We start from the raw sequence: 14,336 nt of genomic DNA on the forward strand, positions 1-14,336 counted from the left end.
GATTAGTGTAAGATTAAATCAAAAAAAAAGAAAATCAAATAAATATATAGGTTTTCAGAAAAAAGTTTGGTTAGGAGAAAAAAATTGCGAGGTAACCAGACCTTAGTTCGGTTAGGAATTTATTTTTTTTGCGAAGTTACCAAACCTTAGTTCGGTTAGGAAAAAAATTGTGACGTAACCAAACCCTAGTTCGGTTAGGATTTTTTTTTTTGCGAAGTTACCAAACCTTAGTTCGGTTAGGAATTTTTTTTTGCGAAGTTACCAAAACTTAGTTCGGTTAAGAATTTTTTTTTGGGATTTTACCAAACCTTAATTCGATTAGGTAAAAAATATTGCAACATTACCAAACCTTAAGGAAAAAAATTGCGACGTAATCAAACCCTAGTTCGGTTAGGAATTTTTTTTTGCGAAGTTACCAAACCTTAGTTCGGTTAGCAATTTTTTTTTGCGAAGTTACCAAACCTTAGTTCGGTTAGGAAGGGTTAGGGTTCTTTTTATGGACCAAGTTCGGTTATTTGTGACCCGATCGTTTGTATCCGGTTCGGATTTCATAATTATCCACCCTGCAACAATATGATGATAAGAGATATTATTTTTTCATCCTCACTCATTCACTACTCTCTCCATTCTTTTCCCGCTTTAAGCTTTTCACTCTTATTTCAAGAAGAAGGGGTTCTAGGGCATCTCTCAAAACCCTACCAAAACCCTTATTTTTCTTCATCTTTGAAGCTCCTTTACTGTTGTGGTTGTTGATGATATTTTGAGGAGGCGCTGAAATAAAATCAATAAATGGCTGCTTTAAATGCTTTATCTCTTTGCCCTTGCAAATTCTCTTCTTGTCTAAGAAATCCCAGAAGTAAACCTTCTGTTTCTTGTTCTGTTGGTGTTCCTTCTATATCAGGTAAAAAACTTAAAAATCTTAACCTTATTTCTTGTATTCAAGTTCTGTTGGGTGTTATTCCAGGGTGCAATTGCCCCTCAGTGGTAATCCCAGGTCCAAACACTCAGTTGAAATTCTGAAGTTAAGGCTATGTGGGGCAGTTTCCCCATGGCTTTTGTGAAAACCTAAAATGTAAGGTCCAAACCCTCAGTTGAACTCCTTGAGGGAGTTAAGTCCAGAGGGGCTACTGCCTCAATCACCCATGTGTCCATCTCTTTGCCCCATAACCTTGGATTTTAGCTTAAAACTGAAACATTTTTATGCTATTGAATGATCTTGTATTTTATGTGTACTTTCTTGTTGGGATTCGATATTAGGTACTCCAGGGACTAGAATACCTATTAGTAAATCAATCAGGAGAGAAGGGCCGGGGAAAAGTATGGCGGATTCTGTTCAACGCAAAATGGAAAAGTTTTATGAAGGGTCTGATGGTCCTCCAATTCGAGTTCTCCCAATAGGTGGTCTGGGTGAAATAGGGATGAATTGTATGCTTGTTGGGAATAATGATCGATATATCTTGATTGATGCAGGAGTAATGTTTCCAGAGTAAGTTTGGGAGAAATAACAAAGTAAAATATATGTTTTGTTAGCTGTTATGGTCATACTGTGGTACTTTAAAAAAATCATTCACTGATATGTTAACTGTGGTTGGGTGGCTGATTTGTGTATCAGTGATGACGAGCTAGGTGTCCAGAAGATTATACCCGACACAACATTCATAAGGAGGTGGAGCCATAAAATTGAAGCAGTAGTTATAACACATGGGCATGAGGATCACATTGGTGCGTTGCCCTGGGTAATGTTTCCTTTCTGCTTCTTGAGTTTTACTTTTCATTTTACAGTGATCGAAATGCTAGGCAACTGTAATCTAGGGTTGTGGACATCCTCTTTTCAGTATTGGGCTTGTTAGTTCTCAAACGCCCGCAAGGTGCAAACTGCAGAAATTGATGAGATATGTTACAGGAAATTTTGCCTGAAGGATTAACAGTTACGCCTCTGCATGCATCATTTACACACCATTGTCATAGACTGTCTCTTTGCATCTCTGGTTGTACTTTACATAGGGGTCTCTCCTGCAATCCTCACGAGGAGTCGATTGCCTGGTTCCAGTGAAGTAATTTGTTGCTTTCCTATCTATAAATCATGTTCTATTCAATTAGTTTTCCACCCTCTTGATATTGCGTAGTAGGGATGTAGAGACACGAAGAATATGGGTACCTGCATTTAAGCTATTATGTCAGGGAAGTGTTAGGTCTCTGCAGTAAACTGGTCCGTGGTTTTCGTTATTCTCAGGTTCAATTTGCATATCTGTTTGTTAACCATTTACCAAGTGAGGTTTGAGCTTACAGTATATCAAGTTAGGAAAATTTCGAACTGATTGTGGTGCCACTAAACAGGTTATCCCAGCGTTGGATTCTCATACTCCAATATTTGCTTCATCCTTCACAATGGAGGTAACTTGTTAAATATATATTTCTTTTTCAGTCTAGAGAGGTTGCTTGTAATATCTTGTGTTTGCTTGCCTTAAAATGTTTTCTGACCTTTTTAATCAGCTAATTTCGGTAAAGATGATTTGCCCCTCTTTTATTTCTTCTTCCTGTCAGCTCATTAAAAAGCGTTTGAAGGAGTTTGGAATCTTTACCTCTAGGCTAAAGCCATTTAAGGCGAAAAAGAAGTTCACCGCCGGGCCATTTGAAGTAGAGCCTATCCGGGTTACCCATTCTATTCCTGATTGTTGTGGATTGGTACTACGTTGTAAAGATGGTACAATTCTACATACAGGAGACTGGAAGGTAACTCCAACTCCTCTACTCTATATGAGTTTAGCATGCAATATGTGGGCACCGATACACTGAGAACTTTTTCCTTATCAGATTGATGAATCACCGTTGGATGGAAAAGTTTTTGATCGAGAAACTTTAGAGGATTTGTCAAAAGAAGGAGTTACGTTAGTAAGTTACTTGGACTCTTTATGATGTTCTGTCGCATGTTTCTTCTTCTCATTTCATTTCTCCCTTAAAATTGTTGAGTTTATTGAATTAATAAACTCCTCGTCAGATGATGAGTGACTCTACAAATGTGCTTTCACCTGGAAGGACTATCAGTGAGAATGTTGTGAGAGATGCACTTCTGAGAAATATTTCAGCTGCTACTGGACGAGTAATCACTACTCAGTTTGCATCTAATATACATCGCCTTGGAAGTGTTAAAGCTGCAGCAGATTTAACTGGACGGAAGTTGGTGAGCTACTTAGTTTTTTTCCCCCACGTAGTCTGCAACTTCAGAATTCTGAAGCCAGATAATTTATCTTTATGGAGATTTTAGAATTATTAGTTATTGTAACAGGTATTTGTGGGCATGTCATTAAGGACATACCTGGATGCTGCTTTTAGAGATGGACAGGCGCCAATTGATCCATCAACTCTGGTATGAGTTGTCTATACTACTAACCACTATCTTAAAAATCATTTCTTGATTGGTTCTTTATGTGATTGTCATGTTTCATTTTGTATGTAGGTGAAAGTGGAAGATATTGATAACTATGCTCCTAAAGACTTGCTAATCGTTACAACAGGATCTCAAGTAAGATCACTTGGGTGAATTTTGATCCAAAAACAAATTTAGTTCCAATTAATCAAAACATTTCTAAAAGCATTAAGATGGTGAATGACTCGTGTATTATGTCTAGGCAGAACCACGTGCAGCCCTGAACCTTGCATCATATGGAAGCAGTCATTCCCTCAAATTGACAAAGGATGACCTGATTCTATATTCAGCCAAGGTAACTATTTCTGCTATTGATTAGGAATCCGACTTTAATTTTTATCTTCTGTGTTTGTTTTTGGTTTTGCCGATATCCGATGTGCTCCGTTCGTCATGTCATTATTAACAGGCCTGTATTGATTTTGTTCAAGGTAATTCCTGGAAATGAGACTCGAGTGATGAAAATGATGAACCGAATCTCAGAGCTGGGTTCAACAATTGTGATGGGAAAGAGTGAAGGCCTTCACACATCTGGCCATGCATATCGCGGAGAACTTGTAAGTTTCCACAAATCCAGAATACTTAGTATAAGGTTTGGGCTATTCTGTATCCAACTTTTGAATAATTTAGTTATTTGTGTGATGACAAAAATGAATAAAATTTTGTTGCGAATGCTTAATCGCTTAAAATGGTTGTCATTTCTTTTGCACAATTTTATTCAAGTATTTATTTAACTTAATTCAGTTTTATATTTTTGTGCCGCGACATACTTTAACATATCACCTATTTTTTGTAGGAGGAAGTACTTAGGCTGGTGAAGCCGCAGCATTTTCTTCCCATACATGGAGAACTTTTGTTTCTGAAAGAGCATGAGTTACTCGGAAAATCAACTGGCATCAATCATACAACTGTGAGATATTCCCTATTGCTTGATTTTAAGAAAGAGTGTTCACAGATAGATGACTTATATCTTTTCTGGTGATATTTATTACTCTGTTTTTAAACTAGCTTAACAAAATCTATGATCCACATGGAATTTTGAATGTGGATATCTCTACATCAAAAGTTCACCGGAGTTATTTATTTATTTTTGATCAGTTAATTAAGTTATACTCCCTCCGTCCCCTATATATAGGCGGAAAAGTGGAATTCTCTTAGAACAAGAAAGTTTTTGGTTTTTATAAAATTTCTTATGTTCCCTGATTTAACCCCATCAATTCCAATATATTTATCTAGGAAATACGGAAAATATCAATTTATTAAGAGTTTTTATCATTGGAAAGTGTAATTGTTCTTGGGAATTATTAAAGGCATTAACTAAGTTTGTTAATATCATGTTCTTCAATAAGGGTAAATATGGAAGAAACCACATTGGAATTGGTTTTATGCCTATCTATAGGGACTAAAGAATTTTAGTTCTCCGCCTTTATAATGGGGACGGAGGGAGTATATTTATAACAGATAAAATAAAGAGCATCGCAAGTTTAAGATATTAATGAGTATTTATCTGGGGACAAAACCTCCATGTTAAGGATAAATCAGTTGTAATAATGTGACTGATACCTCTAGATTTTGTTTTCTTATTGACACAAATTTGAAACTGAACTCTGTTTTTATTGCAATCCCCTCATATCTTAACATTTAAGGTCCCCGCTAGATCATCAGAATAACAAGGGAAATGCAGCAGTTTATCGTACAATATGAATTGAGCTTATGTAAACTTTCTCATAACAGGTGATAAAGAATGGGGAGATGCTTGGAGTTTCACATCTAAGGAACAGAAGAGTCTTGTCTCAAGGGTACGCAAATGGGCTTATTTCTTTGGGAAAGGAGAATTTGCAGGTCTGTGAGATTCTTTGAGGAGGTCTTCTTATTCTTTGTGCAAGATGCTAATACTAAAAAGATCTTTTTCAACTATGTTGCAGCTGATGTACAGCGATGGGGACAAAGCTTTTGGAACATCTTCAGAACTTTGTATTGATGAGAGATTAAGAATAGCAACTGATGGCATCATTATTGTCAGGTTCTTGGATACACTATTATTTATGCTGTTGTCTAGTGGATGTGAAGTTTTGCAACACAAAGATAATATATGTTGAAATTACTTTCTCTTGCAGCATGGAAATTATGCGCCCCGAAACCAGTAACAGTGCAGTTGCACCCACCATAAAAGGAAAAATTAAAATTACGACGCGTTGTTTATGGCTTGATAAAGGGAAGCTCTTGGATGCACTACATAAAACTGCAAATGCTGCACTATCAAGCTGTCCGATAAACTGCCCACTGGCTCATATGGAAAGAACTGTGTCTGAGGTGTTGAGGAAAATGGTAAGAAAATACAGTAGTAAGAGGCCCGAGGTTATTGTCAATGCTATGGAGAACCCATCTGCTGTTATAGCTGAGGAGTTGAAAGAAAAGTTGTCTGGTAAATCTAGAGGGGACTATGGGACATCTGCGTTGAACAAAGCGGATGACGCACATCCCAGGAAAAAAAGGTCAAGCAAGAGGATTGAAGAGGGCAAGGCTGATACCTATCTTAGGAAAAACACGACACAACAAGATGTTAAAGGTCATATATATTTCTTGCGGATATGTTTAAGTGATGATTTTGGTGATTGGATTCTACAAGGCACCTTTAGTTTCTAATATTTTTTTTCTGGGTTCTGTTCATTTCAGGTAAAAGTATAGATGAGCGATTACTGCAGGAGGAAGACACGACAGTCTCCAGTTCTGACTCGACGAGCTCAGCATCATCCGTTGAGGGTGACACAGATGATTTCTGGAAATCATTTGTAATAAAATCACCGATACAAGGCGAGAGCGGTTTGGTAGAAAAAAACTTGGTGCTCAACCAGGATGGAAGTGAAAGCAGTGAGGATGAGTCTGTTGAATCGTCAAATCCTGAGAAAGCCATCAAGCCCGTGAAACGCAACAAATGGAAGCCGGAAGAGATTAAGAAACTAATTAAAATGCGTGGGGATTTGGATGTGAAGTTCCAAGTTGTGAAGGGCAGGATGGTACTGTGGGAGGAGATATCTACAAATTTGCAGGGTTATGGAATTAATCGAACCCCAAGCCAATGCAAGTCTCTTTGGACATCTCTGCTTCAGAAATACGAGGTTGGTCATCTTTCTCCCTCTAATTTCATTGTTATAAATAAAGGAAATCTTGATGCAAGAAATATAGGATATTTGAGACACGCCTAAAACATCTTTGCCCCAATATGATTTCTTCAAAGTAAAAGGTTTGGTGAGCATCAAACACATTCATATCTTATGGTGACGTTTGCAGAGTAACCTTACAAGTGGAGGAACAAAGTCAGAACTCTAAAACATGTCTAGAATAATCAAGTCTATTCTTAGCTTGTTTGATGGTGAGTTTTTGCTGTTAACAGGAAAGCAAGATCGACGAGAAAACTAGTGGTAGCTGGCCATACTTCACGGACATGGAAAAGATTCTCTCTGATCGTGAGTCGGCTTAACCAACAGAATTAGCAAGTGGAGGTCAGCAAAAACGGGAGCTGCTAAAGCCGGGACAACTGGGCTTGTCCAGCTATGGAACAAGAGGTGGTGCCCCTGGAACCATAGATTTGCAGGGGGCTGCTTTTGTGTGCAGCCATGGATGGGCGCCACATCACTTCTTCTCTCCATTTCCTCCGGTCCCATATCTGGACCATAATTTTGCCTTTGGTTTTGTCCCAGTTCAAGTGTTTTCGAGCAAAAACCATGTGAACTAAATTTTGTTCCCGAAAACAGTCTTTGAGCAACGGCTGTAAGTAAGTCGGCGTCAGTAGTAGTCAACAGATTTATCACTTTTTAGCAGCCTTTGGAGTTTCACAACAACACTCCATATAAGTGTGGTTGTATCACAAATGTTTCCATACATGAGAAAGTAAATTCTTACCCACTTCAGGGAAAACCCTTGCTCATGAATCTGTTTATTCAAAGTTACACAAAACTCAAGTTAGTCAAGGAGTCTTGTAGAAGATAAAGATTGTAAGTAACCTAAATATGTATGATTAATTAGTAAGAAAATTAATAGATCAGTAATTGATATTTCATTGTTTTTGGTTTTGGCATTTTGTGATTGCATAATGTAACTTGGTCCATTTAAAAACATGGGGTGGTGGCTCAAAAGTCACAATTGCATAGTACAGTATTAAATTAGCTATATGTCAAATTAGAACGGGTAACCCACCATTTCTTACATCACCAGCTTCATGTTTATAAGAAATCCTAAAACATAAATTCTTAAACACATACTCAGTTTTGATCCCTATTTGTCTGTCAAAAAAAAACCCAACCTTACTGAGAAGAAATCTTATTAAGTTTGGACATCAATACAAAGAAGTAAAGTAAAAACCCTTAATTTGGGGAGCAAACAACTTTCTCTCTATTGATCAAAAAAAAAAAAAACAACTTTCTCTCTCTTAAAGTTTTGTCTAAACTCTCCAAAAAGATCTCTCCCTCAACAAAGTAGTGGTTGGTCCTATATATATATAGGAGTTTACATAGTGAAGGACAGCTAATAAAACCCCTATTTTCGGATCTGACGTGTGATACTCTCGCACATTTATACTGTATCTCCTCGCACGTTCTCTTCAACCTCGCACAACTTCCACACTTTACTCGTGACTTCATGACGTCATTGATTCTGTCATCTGGGATATATTACGTGCGAGTACTTTCGCCCCCTTATAATGGTATCCCTTCACATGATACCTATGGGTGCGATATTTAACCCCTACATTTTGCCTCTTCTCTTAGCGATCTTTAATATGGAAAGAGCGATGAGAGAAACTACTCTTATAATCCTCTTCGCACCTTTTATGTGATTTTCCGCACCTCATCGACTTTTCACATTTCTCAACTGACATTATTCCGAGATCTCGGACTTTAACTTCTCCACATGTCGTTCTTATCGATTCACCTTTGGACACGTTGCGATTTATCCCTGCAACTGTCGCTTCATGTCCTTTCACTCATTAATGCATTCATAAAAATGAATTTCGTGGGGAGGAAACGAAATCCTTTATAAGCTCCCTTCTCGTTTATATCCCTTCTTTTTACTCTATTCCCTTACTTCCTCTGCAACTTTCTTTTCTTATTGTAGTTATTTTTTCGTTCGGTCTTGATTCTTGATCTTTCTTCGTTCCAACTGCTGCTTCTATTTCCCGTATGTTGTATTATTTCGCCCATTTGATCATCTTGGCTATCTTGATATTTATAATCCCATTCTAGAAGATCAACAATGGGGCACAAAGCAGGTTGGAGAATGGCAGAACAGTTTGATAGGTTACAGGTCGAACTCATAGATAAAGGTTTCACATTATCCACTCCTCCTTCATCAGGGCCTACTTTGACGCTTAACCCTAAATGGTTCAAGATTGATCAATGGAATGACCATAAAATCATTATCTCCGTAGGGCAGCTTCTCGCCGGTCTCCCTATCCCTCTCTTGGATCCGCGAATTCCTCTTTTTTACAAAATCTTATCCCATGATAAATTTAAGCGTGCGATTTTTCAGTTGAGTGGGGACGCTATAAGGATTATGGTGGAGTTCGCGCGCCGTGCGGATGGATTAGGATCCCTTTATCCTAGAGAATACTGGAATGAAGCGTATGCTCACTTAGAAATTATTCCTTCTGAATATATTGTTGAGAGCTTCTTTGCTAACTACAAAATAGTGATTATGAAGGCTGAATCAACTCGCTGGGCTGTTCGTCTGTCGAGAAAAGATAGCCTCGCAGAGAATCAAAGGATTATGCGAGACGTTGATTTTAACGATAAGACTAATCGCACTGCACGGAACTCTAATGACAATCGCTGGGATGTTTACCCTGTTATTCTTGAAGGTCCCTACATCACCGACTATGGTGACAATAGGTCGATAAATCCCCTTCCTGAGGGTTTTTCGCCCTGCTCTCCTTGGGAGTTTAGTTGGATTGAGGAGGAGAAAGTGGTATGTCTATCCTTCGCCTCTTTATCAACCTTTCTTTATTTTACTTTTCTTTTTTCTCTGTTTCACTAATTTCTTTATCTCCAGATTGCCAAGATGAAAAAGGACTGTAATGTTCAGAAGAAACAAAGCACACTGGAAGCTCTATGTTCGATCACTGATGAAGTAAGAAATACTTTTAATTTTACTTTAACAATATTGTTGCCTCAATTTCTTATCTTCATCTGTGTGCGAAGGTGGACGGGATTGATACTGATAGCTTTAATGATGAAAACTCCTCTAAGGGTGGGGAGGAGGCTTCTACTCGTGCGAAGTCTAAGGGAAAAGTTGTTGTTTCCAAGTATTCTTCGAAGAATTCCAACAAGAAAGATAATCCCAAGAAGAATAGAAAAATTGCCTCTACTACCTCTCCTCCTAGTCCTTTAATTCCTCGCTCTCAGGGAACCGATCCATCGTTCCCTGATGAATCTACTTCCGCTTCCCCCATGACCCAATTATCTCTCATCTTCAAAGATTCCTTCGCAGCTGCTGGTGATGACAACTTAATTCGCACCTGCCAAATGATTTCTTCCATATGTGATGCTCCCACCTTGAGTCATGAATCTCTGCGAGGATCTTCCTCATCCATATCTCAAGAATTCCTATTTGCTATGGCTTCCATGGTATGTCTTCTTCTTCTTCTCTCGTAGAATGGGGTGAGTTTAAGCTTATACTTCTTCTTTGTACTTCCACTATTTTGAATTCCCTTGTCTTCTGGTCCTTACAGGTGGCGCAAGATTCTCATGAAGTTGCCTCTGACTCACATAGAAAGAATCACTCTTTGGAGGTTGAGTGTCAGAAGGTCAAGGATGAGCTTTTGCGTAAGGCACAAGAGGCCGATGGACTTCGCCAGAGGAATGATCAGGTGATAGGTATGTTATTTTTCTCTCCCTTATACCTTATCGTCATCATTTTATCTTCACACTTCTTCTACCACTTATACTTGCAGAACTTTATAATTTGACAGAAGAGGCGGCTAGACTTCCTGATGATAATGATGCCCTTTTAGAGCTTCTTAACGCCTCGGTGGACAATTTTCCCATACGTGGTCTTGAGAATCTTAGCTGGAAGGAATTGAGGATGAAATATGAAGCCCTTATTTGTTATCATAGACCACTATTAATTTCTAATAAGACCTTTCAACGTCGCACCCGTGATGATAAAGAGAGAATTAGAATTTTAGAAGCCAAAAGGAATACTCTTATAACTGAGAAAGATCAGGTAATCGCTAATGGTGCGAAGGATTTGAAGCAATTTCATGAGCCTCAACTCAAGATTCAGATAGAAATGGATTGTGCCATAAGTGAGAGGGATGCTATTATCGCTCGTGAAAATAAACTTTGTTATCATCTTCTGATAGGGAATGATGCTGAGTTTGAATGGGCTGCTAGAGTCCTTGATAATGCTAGGCTGGGGTTGGCTACAAATGTTAGTTTAGAATCTGACCATGCATCCTTGGTTAAAACCATCATTTCCGAAAAAGAAGGTTTCTTATTATTTTTGTTAATAATTTTGCCCCTATTTTATCTTTTGAGTTATATACGTGCGATTTTGACTCTTATTCTTATCTCTTCGCAGCTGCCGAGAAGGAATTTCTTGAAAAGGAGCAGAAGTATCAGAGATATATTGAAAGCTTACATGCGAAGTCTTCTGCTGATATTGAGAGGTTAGAAGCGAAATTCGTAGCTCGTGACACTAAGTGCCGCCGACTCAAGAAAAAGCTCAAAACCACCATTTCCAATTTAACCAAGGACGCTATTCGCATACGTGATGGTGCTATTAAAGAGGAGGTGGGCGAGATTTGCTCTGAACTTCGCATTCCTTTCCCATCTCATTATGAGTTTGAGGCTCCTTCGGAAAATATAGAAACTTCCGAAATCTCAGATAGTGATGCTGAATATGAGGATTCTGATGAAGAAGATCATAACTCTGAGGTTGATGAAGATAATGCTGGAAAGAAGTAGTTGTATGATTCTCTCCTTCTTTTACGTTCTTTGTATTATACCTTCCTCTTTGTACATATATTGAGTATCTTCCAATTTTTAATAGATTTCACCTTTTTTATGCTTCTTCCTCATTCTCCTGTCTGTTTATCAAAAGGAAGATGTTTTCCTTTCTAATAATTCATGTTAGTTTCATGGTAACTTATAGAAGCAAATATAATAACACATGTGCGTGAGTCCATTATGTGCATGTGTTTATCATATAGTAATACATGTGTATGAGTCTATCATGTGTGCGACTATAGTAATATATGTACATGAATCTATTATATTCACAAGTATATGATTGCTATTATGTTTCGCACGAGGCAATTATGCTAGTGCGACTAACATATTCATATTGTGTTTATAATCCCATTCTTGCCTCTGTTATTCGCAAGAGTGCAATTGCCTCTGCCAAATCCTCAGTTATGCATGTGACCTTTGTAATTCAAAATCATACATGGTTGTATTTTATGTTTTGATCGTACCTTTGCCTCTACTATTATTTCATCCTGCAAAAATAATGTTTGTGCGTGAGGTCTTATTGAGCCTCTCTAATTAGAGGTCTTAATCAGTCTCCCCTGTTAAAAGGACTTATCTTTTCCTCAGGGTATTCATTTTGGTCTCGCGACGAAATCGGAGGAAGTCTCTACGCTTTCGCACAACGACCCATTGATTTCGTCTTATCATCTTTCGTATTATTGCCTCTGCAGGATTTTTTTATGCACCAATACGACAGGTCTATACTCTTGTTTGAGTTATAGTCCCATGATATTGACGTCTTTTGACACAATTCAGCTCCCTAATGGATGGTGTCGTCCTTATCTTCCCCTTGGCTGCCCTTTCAAGGAGGCGTACCCCTACCGGGTTGGGGTGGGCTCCTCCCATCCAGTGATGCAAAAACCAGTTGTTTTCGCGGTCTGTTTCGAGATCGCATCCTAAGTGGGGTATCTTAAGGACCGAGTGTATCATATCCAGGACTTTCCAAGAGCGGCGAGGTACGCTCCAGACGCCCCCGATACCCTTGGCTCAATCGTGTACCGCGACGCCCTGATCGAGTTTCTACACTCGATGATAGAGAACTTAGTACCTTAGTCTTACGACTAAGGAGTCCCTACCGGATAGGCTTTTATTTTTCCCCAAATATCCATGACTCAGGTCCCAGGAATGGTATGGATTTCTCCTGAGCCATGCATTAATAGGTTTTCCCCAATTATGACGCGCGTTAGGGCTTATTTATATTGCCTATTGCGCAAGTGCGAACTAGGGTGCACGCCACAATTGGATACCTAGCCTCCCTAGTTAAAGGTTTTAAATTTTGTTGCCCCCTAGTGAGGTCTTATTTTTGCCTCATTTTTCTGCTTGCATGCGAGGAGCATTCGTTGTATAAGGAATACAAAATTTCTATTAATAATCTTTTCTCGTACAATTATGATTTTCCTTTCTCTTCTTTATTCGCACAAATAGGAATATCTTTACTAATACTTTATAATAATCTATTAGATACTTCACCCCTTTTCACTTCTTCACCCACTTCGCATGTAGGTAGTACTTTTGAATTGGTTTTGTCGCGCGTCCTAACTGTAAAACTGCGTCAGATGTTTCTTGTTATAAAGCATATTCTCCATTTTCTCCATATTTCTTCCGTCTCTTTCCATTAACTTGTACATCCCATTACCAACATATTTCTTCACCACATAAGGTCCAGTCCATGTTACCTTTCCTTTCTTCTTATTCTCTTGCTTGCGATATGGTGGTACTTCGCTCATGACTAACTCTCTAGGTTGGAACTCTGTATTTTCAGATTTCTTCGCGTATTCATGCCTTTTTGTTATCTTAAGCTTCCTCATCCGAACTTGTACCGTACTAGTTCCTTCTTTGTTCTCTTTTCCGATCCCAACATCTTCTTTCTTTGATGATTCCTCACCTCCATGGAAATCATCCACTTCTCCTTCTTTTTCTATGAAATTCACCATCAATCTTTCGTCACGCTTCAAATTTCTTCTGCGTCACGCTTCCAATTTCTTCTCTTACTCGCACGCACTTAACTTTTCTCAACATCAATTTCATGGCATGTTTTCGCCTCATTAACATCTCCTCTGATGATTCCAACGCCTTGTGGTAACAGAAACTTGATACACTGATGATATGTGGAAGCCACACCTAGAATGCTATGTAACCACAGTCTTCCAATTAATGCATTTTATGGAGATTCGACGTCCACGACACAAAAGGTTATTTATGTAGAGATTGTCTTAAGAGGGATTCGCATGGTAACCTCTCCCTTTGGCTTGTTGGCTGATCCATTGAAGCCGTATATTTTATAAGTTGAAGGAATAAAATCTTCATTTTTTCCTCCCATTGTCTTATATGTATGATAAAATAAAATATCCACCGAGCTCCCAGAATCAATTAATATTCTATTTATCGCCCATGTGAGATCCTCTTCACCTTCTTCCTTGTCCGGCTTTTCTTTTGGTATTATCTCTAACTTGACCACCAGGGGGACTCTCATGGAGTTCGCCTTCTCCAGATACTTCTTCTGCGCTAAATGTGATTGGTTGCTTCTGCCATTCTTTGAGTTTTGGTATCTTTGCTAGGTTCATTATTTCTTTTCCTTCAGCATCCCTTGCATGTACGTGTCTCAACACATTGTCATGGAAGTCTTCTATACTTTTGAATGAGTGTATTATTAAGTTACAGTGTAGATTCTTAGCATTCGCTCCCACTTCTATCAGAAAGGTATTTTTTCCTTTGTCCGCTCCTGACGCTTGTCCACCTGTTGTTGGTTGCGGTGGTGGTGGATGAGGTAGTGGTGTAGCTAGGAAGTGGTTAAGCTTTCCTTGTCCAATCATTCTTAATATGATGCGTTGTATGTTCTTGCAGTTATTCGTTTTGTGGCCATGGAAACGATGATAAGCGTAGAATTT

General features: G+C 38.6%; 1 protein-coding gene across 1 annotated transcript; it reads left to right on the plus strand.

Moving 5' to 3' along the window:
* Positions 1 to 598: 598 nt before the first annotated feature.
* LOC113276586 (ribonuclease J-like) lies at positions 599 to 7,342 on the plus strand. The gene is made up of 17 exons (XM_026526205.1): positions 599 to 901; positions 1,258 to 1,486; positions 1,613 to 1,736; positions 2,338 to 2,394; positions 2,545 to 2,733; positions 2,815 to 2,892; positions 2,999 to 3,181; positions 3,287 to 3,367; positions 3,458 to 3,523; positions 3,630 to 3,722; positions 3,856 to 3,981; positions 4,221 to 4,334; positions 5,159 to 5,266; positions 5,350 to 5,447; positions 5,542 to 5,993; positions 6,101 to 6,543; positions 6,819 to 7,342. The coding sequence occupies exons 1-17, from the start codon at positions 790 to 792 to the stop codon at positions 6,903 to 6,905; spliced, it is 2,640 nt and encodes an 879-aa protein (XP_026381990.1). The 5' UTR covers positions 599 to 789; the 3' UTR covers positions 6,906 to 7,342.
* The last annotated feature ends 6,994 nt before the right edge of the window (positions 7,343 to 14,336 follow it).

Source organism: Papaver somniferum, chromosome 4 (assembly GCF_003573695.1).
Source record: "Papaver somniferum cultivar HN1 chromosome 4, ASM357369v1, whole genome shotgun sequence".
Lineage (NCBI taxonomy): Eukaryota > Viridiplantae > Streptophyta > Magnoliopsida > Ranunculales > Papaveraceae > Papaver > Papaver somniferum.